The sequence below is a fragment of the Ostrea edulis genome, chromosome 9 (assembly GCF_947568905.1).
Source record: "Ostrea edulis chromosome 9, xbOstEdul1.1, whole genome shotgun sequence".
Taxonomy (NCBI): domain Eukaryota; kingdom Metazoa; phylum Mollusca; class Bivalvia; order Ostreida; family Ostreidae; genus Ostrea; species Ostrea edulis.
In genome coordinates, this window is record NC_079172.1 from 56080409 (window position 1) to 56107981 (window position 27573).

The 27573-nt window shown below is 35.3% G+C and overlaps 2 protein-coding genes across 2 annotated transcripts; one reads left to right on the top strand and one right to left on the bottom strand.

The window, feature by feature from the left end:
* Positions 1–3030: 3030 nt before the first annotated feature.
* Positions 3031–27394, bottom strand: LOC125658086 (uncharacterized). Its single transcript, XM_048889184.2, has 12 exons — positions 27314–27394; positions 26005–26595; positions 24546–24944; positions 24111–24198; positions 21930–21959; positions 21687–21769; positions 15450–15573; positions 14937–15059; positions 12496–12626; positions 12130–12206; positions 8444–8571; positions 3031–7492 (listed from the first exon to the last, which is right to left on the bottom strand). The coding sequence occupies exons 2-12, from the start codon at positions 26539–26541 to the stop codon at positions 7335–7337; spliced, it is 1878 nt and encodes a 625-aa protein (XP_048745141.1). The 5' UTR covers positions 26542–26595; positions 27314–27394; the 3' UTR covers positions 3031–7334.
* Positions 22643–23351, top strand: LOC125658093 (golgin subfamily A member 6-like protein 22). The gene has a single exon (XM_048889207.2). The coding sequence runs from the start codon at positions 22698–22700 to the stop codon at positions 23226–23228; it is 531 nt and encodes a 176-aa protein (XP_048745164.2). The 5' UTR covers positions 22643–22697; the 3' UTR covers positions 23229–23351.
* Positions 27395–27573: the final 179 nt, after the last annotated feature.

Consider the following 27573-nt stretch of genomic DNA (forward strand, 5'->3'; position numbering starts at 1 on the left):
CATCGTGGCAGAACTTTCATCACTGAATGTACTACATTGATATTGAACAAGTAACTTCTGATATTTTATTATAAATCTGACTGTATTAAAACACGGGCTATAGATCCTGAGGAAATGTATGCAATATATGATATATACTAATTTCAGTTATAAAACACGTGAAATCCTGGAAAATGGGGGGGGGGGGTTGGGTTAGTTAGAATAATCTTACTGCGTCTCGGGACAGGCCCGTCGTAGGAAATTACATCAGTTTAACGATAGAACATCCTATCGGAGAGGGGGGGGGGGGGTGTCCTCCTCTACTTACAACATTAATTTTCTATTATTTTTACAGGCAAAGTTGGTTATTTGCACGTGTATGAAGTAAACCTATGCATTGAGATCTTTTATTAACGTTAACATATTTGTTGGCGTGATTACTGTAAAATTATACAGCATTATCTTTGCGGCCTTCTGCACTGTTGATAATGACGCTTCTCGAATATACTACCCGGAAGTCTTAACCTACTGTTACGCAAGCGTACTACGTTCCGGATCAAGGAAAGATAACTCATGTTTTCGGATTGGCCTATAGGGAGAGCTCCGCTCTCACGGCCCTTCAGGCCGTGAGAGGGCTTCGCCCTCTAATATGTTTTACGGCGTGACCGTGTTTGAGGGCGAAGCAAAAAAGTTTCGGCATTAGTATCTATATCCAAAACAGGACAAAAACAACCCGAAGTTAGCACACGGACGGAACTGTATCAAAGCATCCTAATTTTGGGCATTTGATCCGCCTATATATTGAACGTGGGAAATATAACGCAATTGATGTAAACAGTACATTGTGACGTCATATTCAGCGTCGTTATTTAGCAAATTTTCAAACATAGCGTTTGAACCACAACAAAAAACATGGCGTTAATTGTGGAGTGATTATATATGATTAAGAAAATAAGATTTACATGCTTTTACGAATTTTATGTAACATCTCAGAACGACGTGAACTAGCGTAAACGAGATTCAAAATGGAGGAATACATGTCCACGCGCTATTATTCGAATCGACGCCATTGGTACCAAACTTTTCAAGTTCCATAGGTATGGTTTAATTTTTCATTATTTTCCTATATTTCCCTTTTAAACATGTATATACGTGTTACCTATAGGGAGAGCTCCGCTCTCACCTTCGGGCCGTGAGAGGGCTTCGCCCTCTAATATTTGAAAGTAATATCCTGGATATGATACCTACGACAAACGAAAATAGTGATATAATAAGTATTCCATGTATTTAATTACTCCCTGAATATTTATCACTTACTTAGTTTGTGTATCAGTTGAATTCAGGTGATGAAACAGCGTATGAGAAAAATACTGAGTACATTTACTTATGCAGTGATGAATATTCGTCCCACTCCCGCACGTAAACAAGTTGTTTCGCGCCTTACTATGTACGAGAGTTCTTCAAGGGGAAATAACTTGAACGTATCTCGAAACCGGCGTATTAAATCACTGCATGTGCTCTTCTACCCGCAAGGAAAGCTGAGCAGGTAATTTTCTCCTCGTTAAAGATAAAGAAAGCAGTACTAGCATCTGCTTGGATCAAACTAATTCTATTCTCACAATTAAATATTAAAGGGGAGATTTAATGAGGAGGTGAACAATTTACTTATCAAAATTTGAAATAATATGTATACGGTGTGACCGTTGGACCGAGCGAAGCATGTAATGGTCATTGGAGTGTCCCAAGTGGTAATCATAATTCCGTTAAGTACGGTAGATTATGATTCATTTAAAAAAAATATTTTTAATGAAATTTTTCTTGCGCTAAAAACCCAGTAAGATCTCAATATTCAAGGGGTTTATATGGGGAGAACAGTTTTACAGGATCCGCCTATTCATTAAACTGGGAAATAAAACGCAAGGCGACGTCAACTGTGCATTGTGACGTCACATTTAGCCTCGACTTTTTTTCTCTTTTTCAAAGCAAACAATTATAAACAACAATAATACATTCCGTATGCAATGAAAAGGCCGTTATAAAACTAAACAAAATTAACCAATAAATTCAAAATGGTAAAAAAGTAACCGCAATTTTATCGTATATTCTTATTCAAAGAAACTCATGAACTCGTTCATCTATTTAGTCGTATTACGGTGTTATATGTAATTATTTGCTAAAACCTGTTATAATGATAATTATACTATTCATTTTGAACAAATTGGGTGTTTAAATTACGAATTGCACGTCAGAGTCTTCTATTATTGGCATTCAAAATAAAACACGAATAACTGTTGAAGCAGGTAATGAAAAAATAAATGGCGGCGCCCATATGGATCACGAAAATTTCACTGAACGTATATAGAGATTATCTCTTTTTCTTTTGCTGAATTTGACTTTTTTCTTTTACATACGTGTTACCTTTAGAGCCTTGCTTCGCGAACGGGCCTTCGGCCCGTCCGAGCTTCGCTCGGTATAAAAGAAAAATTTCATAAATTATTAAATACTTGGTTTTATAAAAAAAAACCTTCTTATACAAGTATTCAAATTACAATAATATGAAATGAAAAAAGAAGAAGGGTATTTCGGTAGGTTAGGGGGGTATTTCAGTGTTTTCTGAGGGCATTTCGGTAATTCTAGTTACCCCTTTCACGGGGCATATATCTACAGGGCCATCTTTGGGGTAAAGTACCTTAGCAATTTTGTCTACACTAGCGTCTCAAGGCAATATATCAGACCTCATTACACTCAGATAAGTATAGTCTTTCTCGCAACTTGCGTATCTTAAAAGATATGTCGAACTGCAAAGCTGGCCAGTCTTTCGTTCCTGCTTTCTGTAGGGATCCTTTCTGGAGATCAAAATCGATATCTATTGCATCTATTAACAAATGTTAGTACTGCAAGGAAATCAGATTGCAATGGGCGAACATCTATTATTATTTACTTTAAAATGATAAACAAAGACTTGACAGTCTAAATTGCCCTGAAATATACATTCGACGGAAATTCTATTTTTATGCAAGTTTAGAAGAACTGCACAGTCAATACACATGCTAAATATACGCTAGTACTTTATTACGACCAAAAACTACCACATTCATTAGAACTGGTGCAAATATCCCATTTCAAATGTTTTTCATTCAGTAAAATATGCGAAAATCAAATTTTAAAAAACTTACGTATAAATTTCAATGTTAACATTGTAGTCATTAAAAGAATAATCAATTAATTTCTGACTTTAAAGTTTACATGAAAATTTGTACAAAGAGAAAAGTCACACAATACAATTCAATGTGATGGACGGAAAATCAACAAAGAAATAAATACATGAATGCACAAGAGTATCATCAAACTTCTACAAATCATTACAAAATATAGAATAGTCACAATTACACACAAGTAATAGTATATCAAAAATACTCTAACTATATCATTGTACAAAACTGCATTGACCTACACCATGTCACCATCAACAACTTCGGTGGATTTTAAAACAAAATGATCTTGCTCTCATGTCATGCTCATTTGACACTTTCGAAGTGTGAGGAAAACTAAATCTGTATTTTTGATGAGCAAGTGAATGTTATTTTTATAATACCAGGAAATATAATTATGATTTTAATCTCTGGTAATCTGAGGGACTCAATTACAAATTGGTATGGTTTAAATCATATTGACTCTACACAATAACGAGTCCTAGCACAATAAAAATACAAAGAACTGAATAAAGTACAAGAATTAATTCAGTCAACCATGAAACATTTTTATTAGAATAATTCAACTGTAATGATAGTGAAACTTGATGTGTATCTACTCATTCCATAACCACATAAATAAAATTCAGATTCCTAAGTTAAGAAAATAATATTCAGCAAAAAGTCCCATTAATCTCGTAAAAATCAGTCCACTGTAATGAAACTTAAACTTGATCTGTAAACATATGAATTATTAGTAAATATCGAACCAAATTTCAGCTACCTTGATCAAATCTGGAAAACAAAAATTGAAGAAGTGCAATTCAACTATGAAACTTAGTCTTACCGATTTTGTTAAAATAGGGCAACCGTAACCAAAGTGAACCTTCATTTCTACTCATTAGGTCACCACATACCAAATTTCAGCTTCCTTAAACAAAGCATGATGAAACAAGAGGCCCATGGGCCACATCGCTCACCTGAGTCACCTTGGCCCATATCTGAAGACTTTCCATATATATTTGCATGTAAAACCTTAGTCCCTATTGTGGCCCCAACCTAACCCTGGAGGCCATGATTTTTGCAAACTTGAATCTACACAATGTCAGGAAGCTTTCAAGTAAATGTCAACTTCTTTGGCCCAATGGTTCTTGAGAAGAAGATTTTTAAAGATTTTTCCTATATATTTGTATGTAAAACTTTGATCCCCTATTGTGGCTCCATCCAACCCCCGGGGGCCATGATTTTAACAAAATTGAATCTGCATTATGTCAGGAAGCTTTCATGTAAATCTCAGCTTTTCTGGCTCAGTGGTTCTTGAGAAGAAGATTTTTCCTATATATTTGTATGTAAAACTTTGATCCCCCCTTGTGGTCCCATCCTACCCCCGGGGGCCATGATTTGAACAAACTTGAATCTACACTATGTCAGAAAGCTTTCATGTAAATATCAGCTTTTCTGGCTCAGTGGTTCTTGAGAAGAGGAGTTTTAAAGATTTTCCCTATATATTTGTATGTAAAACTTGATCCCCTATTGTGGCCCCATCCAACCACTTGAATCTGCACTATGTCAGGAAGCTTTCATGTAAATTTCAGCTCTTCTGGCCCAGTGGTTCTTGAGAAGAAGATTTTTAAATGACCCCACCCTATTTTTGTGATTATCTCTCCTTTGAAAAGGACATGGCCCTTCATTTAAACAAACTTGAAAGCCCTTCACCCAAGGATGCTTTTGGCCAAGATTGGTTGAAATTGGCCCAGTGGTTCTGGAGAAGAAGTCGAAAATGTAAAAAGTTTACAGACGACGGACAATAGGAGATCAAAATAGCTCACTTGAGCTTTCAGCTCAGGTGAGCTAAAAAGTGGAAAACCAAGTGAAAATATATTCGGCACAAAGTTCCATAAATCTCGTAAAAAGCATTCAACTGTGACGAAACTTAAACTTGATCAGTCAAGGGCATCAGCAAAGGGGTGGCAGGGGCGACGGCTGCCACCCCAACAATTTTGCAAGAATAAAATTTATTAAAAACAAAATACAAAATTAGAAAAATTTGTAATGGCAATATTGATTGTAGACATACAGTAGTAAATCACATACCAAATTTCAGCTTCCTAACTCAAAGCATAATGAAAAAAGTACGGAAAACCAAGTGTCACAGACTGATTGACAGACTGATAACGAGGAAACCTAGATACTGTAAGTGGTTTTAATTTCGCGGTGCTAAATGTTCGCGGTTTTTCATATTGGTCTAATTGCGGTGGTTTTATTTTCGCAGAATTCAAATTTTATAACTGTTCAAAACGTAATTGTGTCACACTTGCAAAATGATTGCGGTTGTTTTAATTTCGCGGAAAAATCCCCGACCGCGAACATAGTGAAATTAAAACCACCGCAATCATTTCCCCATTTACAGTAGTCCCCTTCAGTTTCACTGGTTGTGGACAACTAGATCATGCCCTACCAATATTTCACCTACTTATCACTTGATCAGCCTCATAAAAAATATTACACATACATGTATATCATTTGTAACATAAATATTTAATAGTTAACTATGAATATTAAATAGTTAAGTACATGTAAATAAAGATAACAGTGTAATCTTAACCCTTTCACTAGCATAGAAATATAAATTCACATAATAAATTCATCTGTAAAAAAAAATAAAAAAAATAAATTACACTTTGATTTCTAGTAACTTTGTAATCCAAATCATTTTAAGAATTCAACATTCTATGTGAAAACCATGCAGAGATATACTGACTGGTGTTAAGGTTTTAATATTTGAGAAGTTGTTTAAAAAGAATTGACTATAGCAAGAAAACAGAGTATGTTTGGTTAAAATAGTATGTTCTAGAAGACCATAGGATACATCAATAATAGATGAATGATTAATCTTCATGTACATGCAAGTACTAGTGATATACTGTAATTAATATGAATTTCATAATATTGACCAGTACACATCCAATTATTTGTATAATATGTAATAAAAATAAGATTTAATTATTTTCTTGTATTAACCTGTACAATTCTTAATTTCTTACCCAGACTGCTTCTTTTGAAATTATTTAAAAGTTCAAAAGGGAGACAACCTGTACAGACAGATTACATTGCCAGCAGTCACAGAAAGCTCCACAAACACAAAAACAATTACACTACATGGATAATCCACAATCTCCATTCCAGTGATGAAACTTAAAAAGGATATTTATCTTTAAATATTTATACCGTATAAGTAGAATGTTTAGTGAGGATTTAATTTTGGCATTTTTAGTGACAGTGTTTAGGTCGCTAAAATTGAAAATCATTATTATTCATTCCTTGGAATTATAAACTCGCTAAAATTAGCTCTCGCTAAATATATATACCCACAAATCGCTAAAGAACAAGGTACGATTGTGTACATAAAACAGCCCAAAAATTTTCTGCTTAAATGAGTCTTTAATAAAGCTTGATCTGTGCTTTAAGTAAGTTAAATATATGCCAAGTATACTATCTCAACTTAAATCAAAGTTGTTGCTTATTTGATAGCATTATTACATCATAAATAAGACTTTTCCCCGCCTTTTTTCAAAAAGAGCTTGTTAATTGTTAAATTTCATCCAGATTATTGCTTAGGAAAAGGTGTGCTCATCTGTCGAGCAAAATGAAATTAAGATATATTGTGTGTTAACAGAAGATGAAAAATGTAAATATGTATTTGCTCGTAGCATGGGCTGTATATTTTCTGAAAGGAAAATCCCCTGAATTTATGATTTTTTTCATTGATTTTGACATTTTTGCAACTTTTTGCCAACTTCAACACTCCTGTCGTATAACACAAAGCAATTTTGAATCAAAGTAGACATAGTTTGGGTTTGCCTATACATTCCTTATTTGAATGCCAGGTTTTGGGGCTCCTATTGAAATCATCCATTTTTTCCTGCTTCTTTGTTTCTCGCTAAAAATACTACTTATACGGTGTAAGTAAACAGCTTACATTATGATTTTAAATTTCTGAAAGAATATTGTCAAATTGTCAGAGACCATTGACTTCATGCAATATTCAATAATGTCCTGCAGATAGACCATAAAATTCATGCAATATTCAATAGTGCCCTGCAGTTAGATCATAGAATTCATGTAAATATTAATAATGTCCTGCAGTTAGATCTAAATATTTATTTAATAATGTCCTGCAGTTTCTGAGTCCACCACACTTGTGAATTGTTCCTCTCCCAGATTCACATTCTCAAGATTGGCTGCAGACTTCTTTTTGTACAGGTATTCCTCTAGGTTTTTCAGAACTGTCTGGGGGTGTCTTTTTGCATGATTTTCAATATCTGTTGTTTAAAATTCATCAATGATTTAGGCATCTTTGATATTCACAAACAATATGAATACATTAAATTACCTCAGTATTGTACACTCCACTCCCCCCCCCCCCCCCCCCCCCCCCCCCCCCCCCAGAGAAGAAAACCCAGCCCAATTGTTTTGAAAGAAAATGATTTTGAATCCTTTAATTGACATTGTGGTGTCCAGGTAGCCTAGTGGTTAATGTGTTTCCTCACTGCAACCTGAGTTTGACCCTTGTGATAAACAGTGGTTGTATACAAGAAAGCCAATGATAGACTTAAAAAACTGTTATTTTCTTGTGATTCAGTTGTTTATAAAAAGACCCTCGAACAATGCAATTTCAATATAATTGTAATTTGTTCCCCTCTATATACATGTATTATAAATTACACAATCAGAAATCAAACAATAATTTGCACAATTATTTCTAAAACTTGTAACTTATTGAAATAATTTATGCCATCAATTTATGACACCTCTATATTTATAACAGAAATTATTCATTGAGTCAATGACTGAGAGTAAGAGAGAGAGAGAGTACATGTAGAATGTGTGTCAGCTACTCTTAGGAATACAACCATTATTCAAACAGAAACTGCAGAGGTCCCTGAGACAGGTCCTGTGTATATCAAAACTATAAAAAAAGCAAGGACAGGTAGATTTCTACCATGTTCTGTCTCTGTGTATTTCTTTGAGTGCCATGGGATATAGCAATTAACACCTTGGTAGACCCTGGTCACTCCAGGTAAATAACATATGTTTAGATTAGGCTCCGCCTACATTTTCACTGACCATAGGGTCATGAGATGGGTCTTTAAGACAAGTAAGAGGAACTTCCTAGCCATTTCATTTTGATGAAACACAAAGTTAACTCTGAGAGAACATAATCTTAGAGAAGCATACACTCACGAGAGAATCTTAGAGAAGTATACACTCACGTTGCAAGACAAAGCCCGAGTCTGCGATGGTTTTCCCCTGCGATTTCCACATCTGGTACATTTGTAGATACAAGCCAGTGTAAAAGTCAGACATCAAAGGAAGGACCTCTTTCTGTTTATTGCACTCTCTGAAAATCACAAGCAATCGCAATGATTGTATTCATTGACAAGCATCTTTTACATTTTATTCAATATCAAAGATGTCATATTTGCCTTTGAAAACCGAACACTTTACAAAAGTAACATGTAGGAACCGATATGTTGAGCTATGGTTACAGTTATTAGCTAGGTTATCAAACTATCAAATATCAACATTTACTGATAATGAAATATGATGTTATGAAAATAGTGGATTTTCATAATTTTTATGAAATATGAAGAAGATAGAGTTTTGTTAGTGGAAATTTGAACATCAAATATGGCCTGCATGAATTCACAATCATAGTTTGAAGTATGGCACAAATGATAATGCATGTATTATACATATTTTAAAAAATGTGGAGGTGATTTGATGTGGACAAAGGACATCCCCACTTTAGCTGTGACATATGGCCCCCCGACGATTTAGTAAAACATCAAAATTTGAATTTTGCCATTTACAATGCTCGAAGATGTTCATTAATACCTTAACTTACAGGTTTGGTATTTTATTTTGCTGAAAAGTTCGTTAACTTTAAGAGCTACGGCGTCTTTTGAAGTCGGGGTTGTCTGTTTTTGTTAAATCTCTATTGATATTCATCGAATGACTGGTTTTTAAAGCCTTTGTTTATATTGAACACGAGGTTGTCCGACTTCTCCTTTCTATCATAATTCTTTTTTGTAATAAAGAAAATTATATCTAAAAGGCAAGACTGGACAATCTTGTGCCGGTGATAAAATTCATCAAAATTTGCAAAAACTACACATTTTCTTTCTACCTCATTTACCTGTCTTGACCTCATCTTGATCTGCTGAATATCAAAGTAGCCACGTGATAATCTGTGCCACGCTAATGCTCGAAATGCACGATATTGTCAACTACATGTATACATACCAAATAGGGGAGATGGGGGAGGGGCAGCCCCTTCCTGTTGCTATGTCCCTCTGTTATTTGGATTTTAATCGACAAAGAATACACATTTCAACACACTCTCTCTTTCTCTCTCTCAGGCATTCAGTCTATTTTATCTGCTTAAAGCCGTATGATCTGAAGTTCATTTATCAAAGTTATTAATTTTCCCTTGAAAGCTGCAGAAAACATTTATAAAGTAAATATATCTAGAGAGTACGCCTATGGTAGGCATTTATGAATAGCCCCATGCGCGTCAGCGGAGTTTACATGTTCAAGTTGTATAAATAGCACATTGTGGTGGGATTTAAATACAGTGGAGCCTCGTTAATCCGGACACTTTGGTTCCCAGCAAAATCGTCCGGATAAATGAAGCGTCCGGATAACTGAATCACATATTTTTTATCTTTGCATAAGTAACCAATATGCTTACTTTATTGATGCATAGTGAATTAAACACATTCTATCATTGGATTTAACCATTTGCATTAGTAAATAAATCATAATAATGTTAACATTTACATGAAAGGTGAAGATAATGAACAGTGATCAATCTCATAACTCCTATAAGCAGAGCTGTGGAATTTTTTTCTTCAGAAGCCTGTCATTCGGACAGACATGTTTATTAACTTTGCCTGTCCGAACAGATTTAAGCCTGTCCGAATATTAAGAGTTAAAATTCACATAATTTATAAAACTGAAGTAACACACAGATCGCAGGTTTTAGAAGTTTATTATAACATGTCTTACACTAGTTTCAAACTCAATTTCTAATTCTCTCACAACCTCTCTCACCATTCTTTCATTCTCATCAAAATCTTGCTCACATCTGATTCACACTCACTGTCTTCACCATCCATTCTCTCACCTACTCTTATTCCATCCCTAACACTCTGTCTCTCATCTAATACTGCTCTCTGACTCTCACTGTCACTCTCTCCTTGTGTAAATTTGATCGGCCACGACGCCATACTTTCGCGCGGTTTAGTTTGCCTGGTTCCCTGTCTCTACTATGTGTCATTGTTAGTGAGCCAGGGAACCAGACAAAAGTTTCATTTGGAGATCCTTGAGTGGCTTCTACCTCACACATTGTATAGGCCTAATGCATTGCATAGTGAAGTCATCCGAGGATTACCAATGCATAAGAAACGACAATTCTGGATAAAGACTGTTTACCCGATGGCATTTTGTGTTTTTCTTAATGCGGGCGGTGCAAACAACATCGGTCATGCGGTCCGACATTTAACCAACTTATGTCGGTCACTGCCAAATTAAGCCGGTCTTGCCGACATGACCGGCAGTTTTCCACAGCTCTGCTATAAGCAATACATTTCAAAGCTCTAAAATTGAAATATACGTGTGCAGTTTATTTGCCTATATGCTTACATTGTACATGTATATTAGCACTACAAATATTAAATATATAAAACTGTGTACCATATGCACTAAAACAAATAATGAAGCACTATATGTAACTATAAATAAATAAATCATTAGTAACTAACATAATCATTTACACTTCAAACATTTCATCACACTTTTACTTCTTAAAGAGGCCGGCCATTTCCATCTGTCACGATTCACGGGTTCGGTGTGACACACATCACACACCTAATTAAAGGGAGGTGTTGACAGGGTACAGGTAATCGCTTCAATTAGCCAGTTTGGCTTGTTTTCTTTATAATTTACGCCTTGCTAAAATTGTTCAACACAGACCTTCCCTCAAAAAAATTACTGTCCGGATTAACGGTACAATTTTCAACGCATTTTAACGTTTTGTAGTAAAAAATGACCATCTGGATCTGGAACGCGAATTTCCGGATTAATGATGCAAAATAACGTATAAAAATTCCGTTCCCTAGAAAAATCGTCCGGAAGGTGAAGCGTCCGGATTAATGGCGTCCGGATTACCGAGGCTCCACTGTATCATGAATATCAAAGGAAAGCCGTATCAATTCAGGTAATAAATTCTATAGTTTTCAGGCTGAGGGTAACCATTCAAAACATAGTTTTCTACCCTTATCTTCCAATATCCCTGGGGAAAAGGACTGTGAACATACTGGAGATACATCCGTATTTAATATTCATCAACAAGTATAATAGATAATTTATTTTTTCTTTGAAAAGAGGGATGGTAAAAGGGACAGCTAAAGCTACAGCTAAAGTGGGGAGGTCGTTCAATAATAAATTCAAATTAAAAACTGTTGAATAATTTTCAAAGTAATTTTTAAAAAAAAATATAGCTAACAAAATTAGCATATTGTGTAGATATTTGGAGAATTCAGGAAATCATTTATGATTATGATGTCACATTTGAAAATACTGTGATTATTCATTTTTGTTTATTGTGCATAGCGAAGTTGATAAAATCTACTGACTTGAAACTTTTTGTATTTCCAAGGACAGGATGCTGACCGATGCAATAGGTCACCCGAGTTTACTCAGATGACCTAATAAATCTTGCTAAAAAGTAGGGATTTTTAAAGTACAATTGTTGTTATCTGTTTCCCCATTCAATTTCATTTACAAATTCAGTGACTTTATAAATGTTTAAATAATGGAACCATCACCATGTACATGTAGATGTGTAATTGTTTCACCCGCAGGTATATATTTTATATATCCCCAAAATTCTCACTTGTTGAGACATCCTTCCCTTAGGGCTTGAAGAGCGATTCTGGACAGATTAATGGACATGACACAAAAGGGGAAGTTCTGCAATCAAGGAAATAAAGTATAGAATTGATCACTGAAATGTATATTGTATTAATATTTACACATGTGGCACATTTATTCAATAGGTTTAAATTCATGTTGACACACATCAGTAAATTGTAAAGTGACTGCGAGTAATTTACAACTCCAGTCTGAGAGTTAAGATTTAAAATCCAACATCCTTTCTCGGATAAATATACATGTAAAAGTGCATTGTAATATGCAAGTATATACAAATATAAGATTTGAATTTTTCTGTAAGTTGTTGAAGATTAACTTGCATGTTTACCTGGGTGGGGTGAAGAGACAGTTTGTAGATTTGATCGGCAAGCATCTGCCGCTTGGCATCACGTAATAAATATAGCAAATGTAACAAACCCAGCAGTCCTACACCCCTCAGGTCTGTTGATGGATCCCTGCCTGAAATACAAAGAATATCTACATGTGTAGATGTAAAATGTATCTATATTTACCTTGTACATGCATGATCAAAACCCAAACTCACTGAATTGGACACACTGATTCACAATTTTCCACAAAATTTTATATTTCACTTTAATGATCAAATTACTGTCTAATGTGTTTAAAAAGGTTTCACAAAAATTAAGGTTATACTTGAAGAAAAATGCTCTATCATTATTTTCCTAGAATAAAGCATAGGAAAATATTGTTTTTACTCTGTTTCTTCTATTATTAATTATCGGAATCAGTCCAGCTTTTTTGTTGCACATTGAAATCGTTTGATATTCCTATCATAGGTAGATAATGATATCCTTAATTGATCTGCATGGTCAAAATTGCAGTACGCGCATGCGAGCATTTTTCATTTTGATTGGATAATACTAAAACATCAGTAACTCTCTTATGAATAAAGCAAATGAGTTGATATTCACGGCATAGATAGATCATAAGTGTATCTATAAATCAGTGTAATAAAAAATGCAAATGCTCATGCATCTTCTTTTGAAAGTTCAATTTTTGAAGGACGATAACATTTTTGCTTTTCATCAAATTCTTCTGAATTTGAGGTTTTGGATGTGTCTTGGTACTCCTTAAAAACTGCTATGGTTAAATTTACTGGCCAGCATATGCATGCATGTATGGTGAATTCTGATTGGATGATTTTAAAATCACCATAACTTTCTTACACATGATGCAAATTTTACGAAATTCATACTATACATGTATGTATGTTCATAATGTAAATGCCTGTTGAATTACATCAACAATTGTGCAGGCATACTCACGTGTGTGCGTGCATTACTTTTGACTTTTCAGTACTAAAAGAGTTATAGCTAAAATGAAATGATTTTTTTTTGCAGTACGTTTATAGTATGAATGCTTAGTGGATGGTGTGAACCATAGCTTCTATTGTGTTTGAGAATGAGCGGGCTTTGTAATTTCTAACTTCTTTGATCATGTATTGTTCTATAACATTTTGAGATTTCAAACCAAATGAAAAATTTTGAAATTCATGTGGTAGATTTTTTGGACTCTATATATAGTAGCATCATCAAAATCACTTACACTCACACGCAAGCATGTGCGTTCAAATTTGATTGGCTAATATTTAAATAACCGGTAAATATTTTATGAATTATAAAAATTAGAAAACTGCAATGATATTACCATCATAGGTACATACTACACTGAAAGGATGGGTATTGCCAAAAATTTTGTATTGTGATATATCAACTTGAAGAATTTTTTTCACAATAACATGATAATATCATTTATGATATTTTAGGACATTCAGAATCTGTTTTCCTTAATTCTCTGTTATGTTCAGTATTGCTTTGGTGTTAAAGCATAAAAAAGCCAAATTCAGTTTATTTTAAACATTTATTTTGTATACACAATGTAAAACTCCCCCAGAGGCCATGATTTTAACAAACTTGAATCTACTCTGTATCAGAAAGCTTTCATGTAAAATTCCACTTTTCTGACCCAGTGGTTCATGAGAAGATTTTTAAATGGGTCATACCCTATTTTTGCCTTTTCTTCATTATCTCCCTTTTGAAAGAGGCATGATCCTTCATTTGAATAAACTTGAATCCCCCTTACCCAAGGACGTTTTACCAAGTTTGATTGAAAGTGGCCTAGTGGTTCTTGAGAAGATGAAAATGTGAATTTACAGACAGATGGACAGACAGATAGTTCAGGTGAGCTAAAATGATAAACCAAATAGTACATTATCTACAAGTACAGCCAAAATAGTCAACAATGAGAGAATAATGGAATGGTGGGTGGAAAGAGGTAACACTATATACCTTGACCATTTCATGGAGGGGGCAAAACAACACAGGATCTACAACAGCACTAGTCCATCACATAACATGTGTACACAATATTTGAGATACACATTCTGACTTAAATTTCTCGAAAAAATCTCAAACTTATATTTGAGTTTACTTTTATCAACAGGGGATGCTTGCTCCTCCTAGGCACCTGATCCCACCTCTGATGTGTCCAGGGGTCCGTGTTTGCCCAACTATCTATTTGTATTGCTTATAGGAGTTATGAGATTGATCACTGTTCGTTATCTGCACCTTGCATTTGGGCAGTCAAGATTTGAACAAAATCTCAGACTTAAGTCCAAGTTTCGACTTCAGTTTCTTTCAAGAAATCCTGACCAGGACTTTAATACTCCAACTTCATAATAAATGTTTTATAGCAATGGAAAATTGAAATGATTTATCCAACAGTGACCAAGGTTTTCTCTGAACATACCCTGAAATCCAATTTCTTCCCAGTGGTTGCCATAGCGAGGACAGTCGAATCTGGACCCTGTGAGGCTGCGGTAAATTGTCTGAAGAGACCGTACATGAACCTGATCAGAGTTCTCAAGAACCGCTAAAAAAATCAACAGATTCAAAATTACAATAATTGAGAATAAGGAAATATGGAACATTTTAGAGCCAATATGTTTTTAGAGACAAGTTGAGCATACAGTTAGTATGTGTAATCCAACAGAATTAGTGTGTATAATCAATCTGTCAGTGATTAAATCTCATTGTCTGAAGTCTGAAAATTCTAGCAGGACACTATAAACCAACTTTTACATGTATCTGCATATTTATACCTATAAACTCCATGAACATTTGTCATAAAAAACCAGTCATATTGACTGAGCATCAGGTTCACTTGCAAATGTTGGCTCACTCATGTATTTTTTGAGAATGAAACTTCATATATTTGTGATCTGTAACAAATTCTTTTTTCCAGAAATTTTACTTGACTCACATGCCGCAATGCAAAATATTCTGTCTCTTTCCTCATGTAGATCTCTATGTAGTTTTGGTGGACCAAATAGGAAATGCTTCAGTGCAGAAAACCCGTGACGTTCCACCGATGTCCTAATTTTGTCCTGAAATTATACAATAATGCAACATTAATGATATTTACCTCTGATGAGAAGGGAACCTGGGATCTCAACAGTCCTGAGATCTAGAATTAAACCAAAGTGGTAACCCACCAGTAAGAGCGAGCTGGAAGGCTACATGTCTAACATTACACATTTATTGACCGAGTTCAAAAGCATCATGCATTTTGTTGGACCTGAGGAAGTTTTTATCAACTTGTCAACAACCTCTACTTTGATTACGTCATTTTTGGGGGTGGGGGTGGGTGTTATTACTGTCTCTGTCAATCATATAAGTTTTGATAATCAGGAAACCTTGTTGTATTAGATGCCATTTTCATTTTGTTGAAGATGTAAACATAGACAGGTTAAAGTTATGACAGACTCTCAAAACATCATTGAAATTAACAAGCAGTTTCTGATAATAAATTTTAACACATTTGTCATAGATAATTACCATTTAACTCAAGTACCAGCAAATATTAATGAGATGATGTCAAATTGTCCATTGGAAGTTCATTGTTGGACTAAGCAGTCCAACATCGAGTTTTCATGGACTGGGCAGTTTGAACTTTAGATTTGGTAGACTTTTTAGCTTACCTGAGCTGAAAGCTGAAGTGAGCTTTTCTGATCACCATTGTCTGTCTGTCTGTAAACTGTTCATATTAATTTTTTTTACTTTTTCTCCAGAACCACCGGGCCAATTTCAACCAAACTTGGCAAAGAGCATCCTTGGGTGAAGGAGATTCAATTTTTTTTCAAATGAAGGGCCATGCTCCCTCAAAAGGGGAAATAATCATGAAAATGCAAAAATAGGGTGGGGTTGTTTAACAATCATCTTCTCAAGAACCACTGGGTCAGAAAAGTTCAAATTGACATGAAATCTTTCTGATATAGTGCTGATTCAAGTTTGTTAAAATCGGGCCACAATTGGGGATCAAAGTTTTACCGGCAGTGAAAATCTTTAAAAATATTTTTCTCAAAAACCACTGGGCCAGAAAAGTTGGCATCTTTCTGACATAGTGCAAACCCAAGCTTGTCAAAATCATGGCCCCTGTGGGTAGGGTGGGGCCACAATAGAGGATCAAAGTTTTACATGCAAATGTTGGGAAAAATCTTTAAAAACTTCCTTCTCAAGAACCAAAGGGCTAGAAAAGTTGACATCTTCCTAACATAGTGCAAATTCAATTTTGTTAAATTCATGGCCCCCGGGGGTAGGGTGGGGCCACAATTGGGGATCCAATTTTCTCATACAAATATATAGGGAAAACCTTTAGATATCTTCTTCTCAAGAACCACTGGGCCAGAAAAGTTCAAATTTACCTGAAAGCTTCCTGACATAGAGTAGCTCCATGTTTGTGCAAATCATGGTCCATGGCGGTAGGATAGGGCCATAGTAGGGGATCAAAGTGTTATATGCTGATATATAGAAAATAAAATCTTTGAAAATGTCTCTGGAACTATTTAAGCTAAGGGCTTTCATATTTTGTATATACATTCTTTAAGGAAAGATCTTTCATGTGATGCAAAGGTCTTGTGACCTTGACCTGGAAGTTTGACCTACTTTTAATAACAAGAGGCCCACAGGCCTTATTGGTCACCTGAGTATTAGTGAAAAAGTATCACTACTCCCAAGGGCTATGGAATCTAGATAAAACTTCCTGTTTTGAATATCTAAGCTAAATTCTAATGTTCAGCAACAGCATTATTCAAGATGTGTTTTTAAAACTTCACTGTCCTCAAAAGTGCATATACTGATGAAAGGCTTTACATAATATAAATAGGGGTCTTGACACATTAAAAGATATGACTAATTTGGACCCATCCTAGAGTCAAAACACTGGGTTGTGAAATTCACCATTTTCGTACATCCTTTCTGTTATTCCTACATGTAAGTATGCATTTAGATATTATACAGTATCAGCAAACTTACACATAAACACTATATAGTAAGTTTGGTCCCACCCTTAGGGTCAGTACCCCTACTCCGGGGATCATGAAATTTACAATTTTGGTAGAGGCCTTTCTGCTCTACATCACTGTGCATTTAGTTTTTTAAACATGTGTGGTTCTAGTAAAGATTTTTGAAAATTGGTCAATTTGGGGCACTTTTTGCCCTGCCCCTAAGGCCCCAGGGGTGCAGGAATATTTACATTATATCCCCCTTGTTCCAAAGATGCTTATACCAAATTTGAAAAGAATTAGAATGATAGTTATCAATAAAAAGTTAAAAATGTCTATTGTTCACACATTTAATAACTGACCATTTTGGCCCCACCCTGATACCAAAATCCCTACCCCTGGGATCATCAAATTTACAATTTTGGTAAAGGACTACCTGCTCTTTCTAAATATCCATTTAGTTTCAATTCAGTATCAATAACACTAAAGATGTTATTTAAGGTAGCTCCATCCCCATGTGACTTATCAATATTAATGGTTAAAAGTGGAAAAACTTTATTAATTTCCGCTCAATATAGTTTAATTCAATTAATAACCAAAGAAATTGTATATGTTGCCACCTTCTTAAAGATGTCAGACATACAAAAACAGAAGTATATATCAACATCAGAAAATCACTCATTTTCGTTAAACAGAATAATAATAAAGTGCACCGCCACGGCACATGATACGCCCGTCACATATTGTTAACATGAACATATCACCATGAAGAGATAGGTATGCATGGAACCAAATGTCAACCTTCCTTTAAGAATCTTACCCACTTTATGGCCTCATGTGACATTGCTTCAAATATTGATAATGTAAGCTTAATGATTTTTAAAAGGATATAAAAACATTTTCCCAAATGGTTTCAATGAAATGATTAAAGTGCAAGATAGCCCTTTATCCAAGCAAACAACTTACAATAAATGGGAGTACTCAAAAAGGTTGATTTATTCAACATATCAAAAAATACATATATCAGTATCTGCCTTTGTCAAATCTTCAAGTATAAAAGTAAAATATGCATGGTGATGTCAATATAAATAAATATAGATTAAAAACGGTTATTTCAAACACTGGTGCATCTCCTATGGTGTAGTTATTAATTAGAAAAAAATAATACATCATATATTTCTCAACTGGTTGTGTTAGACTTGAGAAATGCACATCTGCAGCTTTGCTCATTGTATTTTAAGGAATGAAGAACAATGCACAGCGTAATAAAACATCAAACATTAGTCATTATGTTTATTCTTAGACTGTAAAACTGTCATCTTAGTGAGACATGACAATCTGCACCTTGTTGTTGAGATATAAAATAAAAATATATTTTACAATATCATATTAATTCTTAAACTTTATACCAAATTAACTTTCAAAGTAATGGCTACCAATTAGAACTGTTCTAAAATTTGACAGATCAATTAGAAGGCCAGATTCCTCTGCCCAATTCCCGATTGCAAGAGATATAGATAGCACCTCCTTGATCAGATTGCTGTAACAGAAATCTTCTAAACTCATTAATTAATCTGTAATTTGACAGAATGCAATTTTTCTGTTAGCAAAATGCCTCCTGAATTGCTTGATAATTACACCCATGGGACAAGGGAAATTTCTCTTGTTACTGACACAAAAGAAATAATTTGTTTGTTATATACTGCTGTATATTACAGTGTATATAATGAAGAATGTGTAGTTTCTTGAATTAACATTTTTTAATATGGTTATTGCAATACTATTTCATCTGTTCAGATTTACACAAATGCCCAATCTGCAGCTTTGTTCATTGTATATCTTTTTTCTGAACAATGCCACAGCCATAACAAAACATCAAAATACTAATCATTAAAATAGGCCTTTATACATATTGCAACCATTTGTTGTCTTAGTGAGAAATGATACTCTGCATATAGGTTGCTGAGAAAAAAAATAAAAAATTATATAGTACAATGTCAAATTAATTTTGAAAATAAAGACTAACCACAACAAACAAATTCACTTTCACAAATAATTTCTGGTATATCTGCAATTAAGAGGCTAAGATCTCTCTGCCCAATTCCCTAGAGATAAAGATAACACCTGCTTGATCATGTTGATCAGAGATGCTCTACACAAAACTCATTAATTAGTCTTGTCAAAATGCCCTTTGCATGCTACTCCCATGGGACAAGTGGAATTTCTCATGTTATTGTTAGAATCAAAGGAAACATTACATAGGCTAAAAAAAGCTGTACAGTATATCATAAAAAAAAAATGTGTTTTCTTGATGTAACATTTTTGAATGAGGTTTTCTACAAAACTCTTATATGAGTAGGGATTGTACCAATTATAACATACTTTTTTCAAAAAATCACTTCAACTAAATGTCACAGTGACCTTAAAGTACAGTGCGACACACCTTCTACCTAAGATGCATAAGTTGACCAAGTTTCATGATTCTAGATCAAATAGTTTTCAAGTTATGAGCCGGACAGGGTTTTACCATATTTGGCCATATCTTCTTAATTAAAAGTCACAGCGACCTGGTTTTAATGTGCGACACACCTTCTACCCAAGATGTATCAACTGACAAAGTTTGATTATTCTAGGCCTTATAGTATTTAAGTTATGAGCCGGACACGAAAAAGCTAACAGACGGACGGACGGACAGACGGACAGACATGAAGGCCATAACATAATACGGCCCGTCTTAAGACGGGCGTATAATAAAAATAGATAAAAACTTGTTGAAATGACAAAATTTAAATATTAAGTTTTAAAAAAAACTGCTAATTCATAAATATGTATAGATTAATCATGGATATTAGGGAAACCAATGTATAATAGACATCTAGTTGAGGAAAATCCAGCACAGGAGTTATTGCCCTTGACAACATTTTTTAAACCATAAATAATTGATTATTTATGGAAAATATAAACTTTTTCAGTATTAATATTTTATCAGATTTTTTATTATATCCAGTGAATAATATTCCTCAGAAAGATATATTTCTATCATGTGCAAAGTTTTAATTTATTAAGATTTTTGCAAAAACCTATGACGTCACATGAGGATCAATCAACCTTAAGTGTTTTACACATACACACTATATACCAAGTTTGGCCCTAACCTGGGGTCAGACCTGGGAGTCATGAAATTTACAATTTTGGTAGAAGCTTCCTTGCTCATTACTATATACTCACTTTCTCTGCTAGATGCCCAGGAGTAAAGAATTTTCTTTTTAAGAAATACATCAATTTTATAGTTTTTACCCCAAAATTAAGGCCCCTTAGGGTGAGGGGTCATGAAATTTACAATTTCCAGTCTCCTTCACCTACAGATGCTACATACCACATTTGGTCACGATTGGCCCATTAGTTTCTGAGAAGTTGTTACTGTAACGGATGCCACACGATGGACGACGACAGACGCGGACAAAAAGCAATAGGTCACCTGAGTGACTCAGATGACCTAAAAATCTAACCTACATGTATTCATTATGTCCTGAACTTTTTAAGGTAGATCTTTCATATCTTGTATAATTAGATATTTCTTATTCAAGACCTTTCATTTCATATCATGGCCTTTGACCTTGTGACCTTGAACTCGGATTTGGCCAACTTTTAAGAAAACATAACCCATAAAATGTATCCGGAACTATTCTAGGTAGGGCTTTCATACTTTGTATATAAATCCTTCATGGCAAGATCTTGTTACACAATAGTGTTTGATATTTTGAACTTTCACGGGAAAATGGGATTGATAAAAAAAATTCACAACAGCTGAATAGTGGCAGGGCCAAAGGTGACTCAGGTGAGTAATGTGGCCCATGGGCCTCTTGTTATTGCATGCAGTTTTATAGAGAATTCTTTATAAGGGTAGAGAGCAAGAGAGGTGTCCCCAACCTCCTGGAAAGCCATTGCTTGTGGTGCAAAGTTCTAGGTAAAATGCTCTACTGATTGAGCTAAAGGGTTATTCCACTAGTCAGAGCTAGTAGGAAGGCCATGTACCTAACACTAATGCAGCAATACAGCATGCATCTTCAACAAAATGCTATGCAAGTGGACAACCTTAGTTACACTTGTGTTTGCATGCATTACATCTGGCAAGGAACAGGTATAGTGCTTTACCAGATAATATTTTTCTACCTGTACAAGTCTCTATGTGGTAACCGTAACAACACATAACTGACCTTTACTCCGGAGAAATCCTGAGAGCCAAAGTGCTCTGACATCTCATAGAAAGACAGCAATGGAAGGTTGGTCACTACACTCTCTGTTGAAATTGCAAAAGTTTCATTTAGACATTAATACTCACCCCCATTTGCAGAACTGGATACAACATTTCATCATATTACCAATATAAATCAAAAGACATACTTGTACCATTTGTTGTTAAATTTTAAAACTTTTCAAATTCAGTTTTGTGTTATTACCTTTTCTGGTCTCGTTCTCATCTACAAAACCTTAAAAAAAACAGGGCAGATTTACAATAATACAAGATGAATTTTTTTATAAACAGTATTGTAAATTAGTGTTTCTCACAAAATTAAACTTACGGTGTAGTAATTGTCTTCAATGTATGACAAATGAGAACAATAAATGTTGGGCAAAGTAGGAACAGAAGGAACAAGAGGATAAACAGAATGAATAAGAGGAGGAACAGAAGAAACAAGTTGAGGAACAGATGGAACAAGACAAGGAACAGAAGGAACAAGAGGAGGAGCAAAAAGAACAAGAGGAGAAACACAAGCAACAAGAGGAAGAACAAGATAAAGAACAAGAGGAGAAGGAAAAGGAAAAAGAGGAGGAACACAAGGAACAAGATAAGGAACACAAGGAACAAGAGGAGGAACAGAGCGAACAAGAGGAGGAGCAGAAGGAACAAGAGAAAGAACAGAAGGAACAAGAGAAAAAACAGAAGGAACAAGAGGAGGAGCAGAAGGAACAAGAGAAAAAACAGAAGGAACAAGAGGGGGAACACAAGGAACAAGAGAAAAAACAGAAGGAACAAGAGGAGGAGCAGAAGGAACAAGAGAAAGAACAGAAGGAACAAGAGGGGGAACAGAAGGAACAAAAGAAAGAACAGAAGGAACAAGATGAGGAACAGAAGGAACAAGAGGAGGAGCAGAAGGAACAAGAGAAAGAACAGAAGGAACAAGAGGGGGAACACAAGGAACAAGAGGAGAAACACAAGGAACAAAATGAGGAACAGAAGGAACAAGAGGAGGAAGAGAAGGAAAAAGAGGAGAAATACAAGGAACAAGATGAGGAACAGAAGGATCAAGAGGAGAAACACAAAAAACAAGAGGAAGAACAAGATAAGGAACAAGAGGAGGAACACAAGGAACAAGATAAGGAACAGAAGGAACACGATGAGGAGCAGAAGGAACAAGAGAAAACAGAAGGAACAAGAGGAGGAGCAAAAGGAACAAGAGGAGAAATATAAGCAACAAGAGGAAGAACAAGATAAGGAACAGAAGGAACAAGAGGAGAAGCAAAAGGAACAAGATGAGGAACAGAAGGAACAAGAGGAGGAACAAGGGGAGGAGCAGAAGGAACAAGAGAAAGAACAGAAGAAACAAGAGGATGAGCAGAAGGAACAAAATAAGGAACAGAAGGAACAAGAGGGGGGACAGAAGGAACAAGAGGAGGGACACAAGGAACAAGAGAAGGAACAAGAGGAGGAACAAGATAAGGAACAGAAGGAACAAGAAGAGAAGCAAATGGAATAAGAGGAAGAACACAAGGAACAAGAGGAGGGACAAAATAAGGAACAGAAGGAACAAGATGAGGAACACAAGGAACAAGATGAGGAGCAGAAGGAACAAGAGAAAACAGAAGGAACAAGAGGAGGAGCAAAAGGAACAAGAGGAGAAACACAAGCAACAAGAGGAAGAACAAGATAAGGAACAGAAGGAACAAAAGGAGAAGCAAAAGGAACAAGATGAGAAACAGAAGGAACAAGAGGAGGAGCAGAGAGGAACAAGATAAGGAACAGAAGGAACAAGAGGGGGGACAGAAGGAACAAGAGGAGGCACAAGATAAGGAACAGAAGGAACAAGAGGAGAAGCAAACGGAATAAGAGGAGGAACACAAGGAACAAGAGGAGGGACAAGATAAGGAACAGAAGGAACAAGATGAGGAACACAAGGAACAAGAGAAAGAACAGAAGGAACAAGACGACGAGCAGAAGGAACAAGAGGGGGAACAGAAGGAACAAGAGAAGGAACAAGAGGAGGAACAGAAGGAACAAGAGGAGGAGCAAAAGGAACAAGAGGAGGAACAGAAGGAATAAGAGAAGGAACAAAATGAACAGGAACAGAAGGAACACGATGAGGAACAGAAGGAACAAGAGGAGGAGGAGGAGAAGGAACAAGAGGAGGAACACAAGGAACAAGAGGAGGAACACAAGGAACAAGAGGAGGAACAGGAGGAGGAGGAGAAGGAACAAGAGATGGAACAGAAGGAACAAGAGAAGGAGCATGAGGAACAGGAGGAGGAGCAGAAGGAAGAAGAGGAGGAGCAGAATGAATAAGATGAGCAGATGCAGCAAGAGGAGGAGTAGAAAGGTATAAAAAGAGGAGGAGTAGGAACAGGAGGAGGAAGAGGATTACCTGCTTCAATGGTCTGGACCTTGTCCCACTCATCCTCAGCATTACTTTTTACATGGAATGTTTCAGATACTTCCCCATTTTCACAAACCTGTCAGAATGTTAAAAATGTTTGTACTGATGCATCTTTTCTTTACCAATTATACATATACTATGTATCTTGTCCTATCCAGATGTTGTGGAATCTGAAATATTGTGCAATCTGCCTTTTCACTTCAGTAAGAAACTTTCAACACTACATGTATTATCTAAAAGGAAGAGGACTTCTGCCTGGCCTTACTCAATAATGTACTTGTACATATATATATATATATATATATATATTTGATAAAATATTGTGTAACTAATATTATGTAAATTGAATGAACTATTGGTGTGAAGCATGTCTAGTTTACATAACAGATTTCACTATATTCTGGATGATGTCTGTAACTCTACCTGTTTCAGTACAGCATTCCCTATTTCACTGACTGTCTGTGACTGTCCTAGTTTAGCACTACTCCCTGATGACAAAGCTGGTGTTCCTTGACTGGTCTGCAGCCCTTCAAGACCAGTTAAAGTTGGACCAGTCTGAGTATCTGGAGCTGGCACAACCTTAACAGATGGCTGCTTTTCTTCACTGGAGACTGGACTGAAAGATTCTGTTATAGTATGCGATCTCAATGCTGGGGATGACAAGCTTAAGTCTTGTTTTTGTGCCTGGGTGCTCTGATCATCAAGATTCTGAGGAGTGTTTTTACTTGCAGGTAAATCAAAATCAAATTCGTCATCCGAGTCTCCACTGCTCTTTGCTGTCGTATTTTTTTCAATGCTAAAGGCACTACTCTCCTGTATCCTCTAAAAGAAACAAGTGAGAACAAATTATTTTTGATTGGCAACAGTATATACACAAGAACAAAAATTTTACATAAAGCTTACAAAATCAATACAGGTGACTCTTGATAACTCAAAATCCAAGGAACTGCAAAAAATTATTTTTGCTACTCGGTTCTTGTGTTAGAAATTGTCGAGTGATACACTGTACATGCCATACGGACAAAATCAGGTTTAATTCCTATTTTATTTCTATTTTATGATAGCTAAAATTGACACTTCTCTTAATAATCTTCTTAATTACTCTCTTCTTACTTTCATGTCTCAAAATTAATATCTCAAAATCAATATCCATGCTTCATACCTTATTCTGTGCTAAAATTAATCATCTTAATTGCCTTACTACATTTATTAAACACATACTGTAACCAGGTATCATATCGAAAAAACCCATCCATTTAACAGTACACACTGCATGTGCAAGCCATTTAATATTTTTTAGGTAAGGTCCATACTGAATTAATTACCTGTTTGATTGACAGCTCATATACACAATGGATACTTTAGTTTTCAAGAGACTAGAACGAAATATGGACACAGGATCTGGAATTTACTACAAGAGATCAAGAACTCAAGAGATTGAAAATATGAGATATCAAAAGTTTGAGAGATCAATCTAGTTTAAGTAAATTTGCTTAGTTATATAGTGAAAAGAATCAGGAACCAGACATCACCTCGATAAAATCAAATTGGGGTCATTGAGAAGTCACCTGTATTTGAATGAACATCTTGTGAAAGGTGCTAGTATATGCACTTCAAAAAATATCCTTTCACTTACAATGTACATGTAAACAGGCATTTTAATTCTCTGAAGCCAACATGTAATTCTAACCTCTGGTTTGATCTCTGTCACGTAATTCTAACCTCTGGTTTGATCTCTGTCACGTAATTCTCACCTCTGGTTTGATCTCTGTCACGTAATTCTAACCTCTGATTTGATCTCAGTCACATAATTCTAACCTCTGATTTGATCTCTGTCACGTAATTCTAACCTCTGATTTGATCTCTGTCACGTAATTCTAACCTCTGATTTGATCTCTGTCACCTGCTGCTCTGCTTTCACAGTCTGGTTATTTCCTGGTAGTGTTGTCTTTATCTTCTGAAGCACACTCTCCATAAGAACAGACTTCTGAACATCCTGGTCACCAGCAGACTTCTCACTTGCCATTGGATTTTGAACTGTTCTTGTTACATCATTCGAAGGAATGGAAGTCTTCACATTCTGTGGTTTATTTTCCGAAAGCTCCACTACTGAAAAACTTGTGAAATCAATCCCTTGCAGCATTGGGCCTGCACTTACCACAGTGTCAGACTCCAAATTTTCTGTGATGTTACTTTGTTGCTGCAAGGGATCTTCAGTGTATTTCAGATCAAAGTCAAATATATCCAAGGGAGGGGGTGGAGGAGTGGCAGCTCTCTCATTCTGTTCAACGGTAGATGGTTCTGTTGTAAAGTCTATGGATTGATATTTCATGTCCACATTGAAGAGGTTAACTGGAGGTCCAACATGGCCTCTAGATTCATCAATGTCAACAGAAAATTCCTCAAATGTTGTTTCCATCTTCTTGTATAATAGTTTGCCAGATTCACTTCAAAATGGTCATCTCTGCAAAACCTGAAATGTGTGAGAAATTGTAAATAAAATATGGAAAATATCAGTAAACTCTGTTCAGTAGATCAAGAAATCCTATGAATAAGATTTAAATTTAAAAGCACCATAATAAGGGCATAGAAGTGTTGCCTACTGCAACAACTGGGACTACAGCAGTGGTATAAAGACCATATCCGGAGAAAGTCAGTAATCTCAAGTGAAAGCGATTTGAGATATATTTATTAAAAAAAATTAGACCTTGCAATTTTGATTTAATGCTGTTAATGGCTAAGCTGTTTCAATGTCTGTATTATGAGGTAATTTGTATAATCAACAAACCAATTATGTAGATAGTATCCATTGTTTTCATATTTAGTTTACCCATTAAGCAAACAACTTATGCTTACTTTTAGTTTTAGAATTAAACTTTTTATGAATAAACAAAGTTCTTATGTCAAATCCAAAAGTCAGCACGTTCATAAAGAAATAAAGACATTAAAATAACAAGACATATTACTGACAAAACATTGGTAGGTGTAAATATTAGTACATAGAACTAGTTTTATACTTTACAACAAATACTACCCAAAAAAAAATCATTAAAAACAGAGGAAATTCAGTTCCCAATTAAGGAGAAAATAATTATAAACCAATAATTCTGAAGTTCAATGAGATTTTTTTTTTACTTTATAAAGAATGAACAATGAACGCTAAAGAATATAGTAAAGATAACTTTCTTTACCTTTCAAGTTTTAAGCTTGTGTTGTAAATCCCTCATTTGTTTACATGGATTTATAAATAGTAGACAGCTCGTACGACAAATGGGAAGACAATTCATTCATAAAAATGTACATCGGGGAGGGGGGGGGGGGGGGTGCTCATTATATTGGCTGGTTACCCTACCCCCTTTTTATAGCAGTTATGCTATTGAATGCTTTTAAAATAAGCTTGCGTTCATCACGAACTGACATAGTGACGGATGCAACACTCCCCCTCACGATT

Excerpts from the sequence above, each read along its gene's own strand:
- LOC125658093 (XM_048889207.2), top strand. The coding sequence starts at position 22,698 with ATGAGGAACAGAAGGAACAAGAGGAGGAAGAGAAGGAAAAAGAGGAGA.
- LOC125658086 (XM_048889184.2), bottom strand. The coding sequence starts at position 26,541 with ATGGAAACAACATTTGAGGAATTTTCTGTTGACATTGATGAATCTAGA. Across the intron at positions 21,770-21,929 it reads TGAGAACGAGACCAGAAAAG|AGAGTGTAGTGACCAACCTT; the intron begins GTAATAACACAA and ends CAATTTCAACAG. Across the intron at positions 12,207-12,495 it reads TGTCTCTTCACCCCACCCAG|AACTTCCCCTTTTGTGTCAT; the intron begins GTAAACATGCAA and ends CCTTGATTGCAG.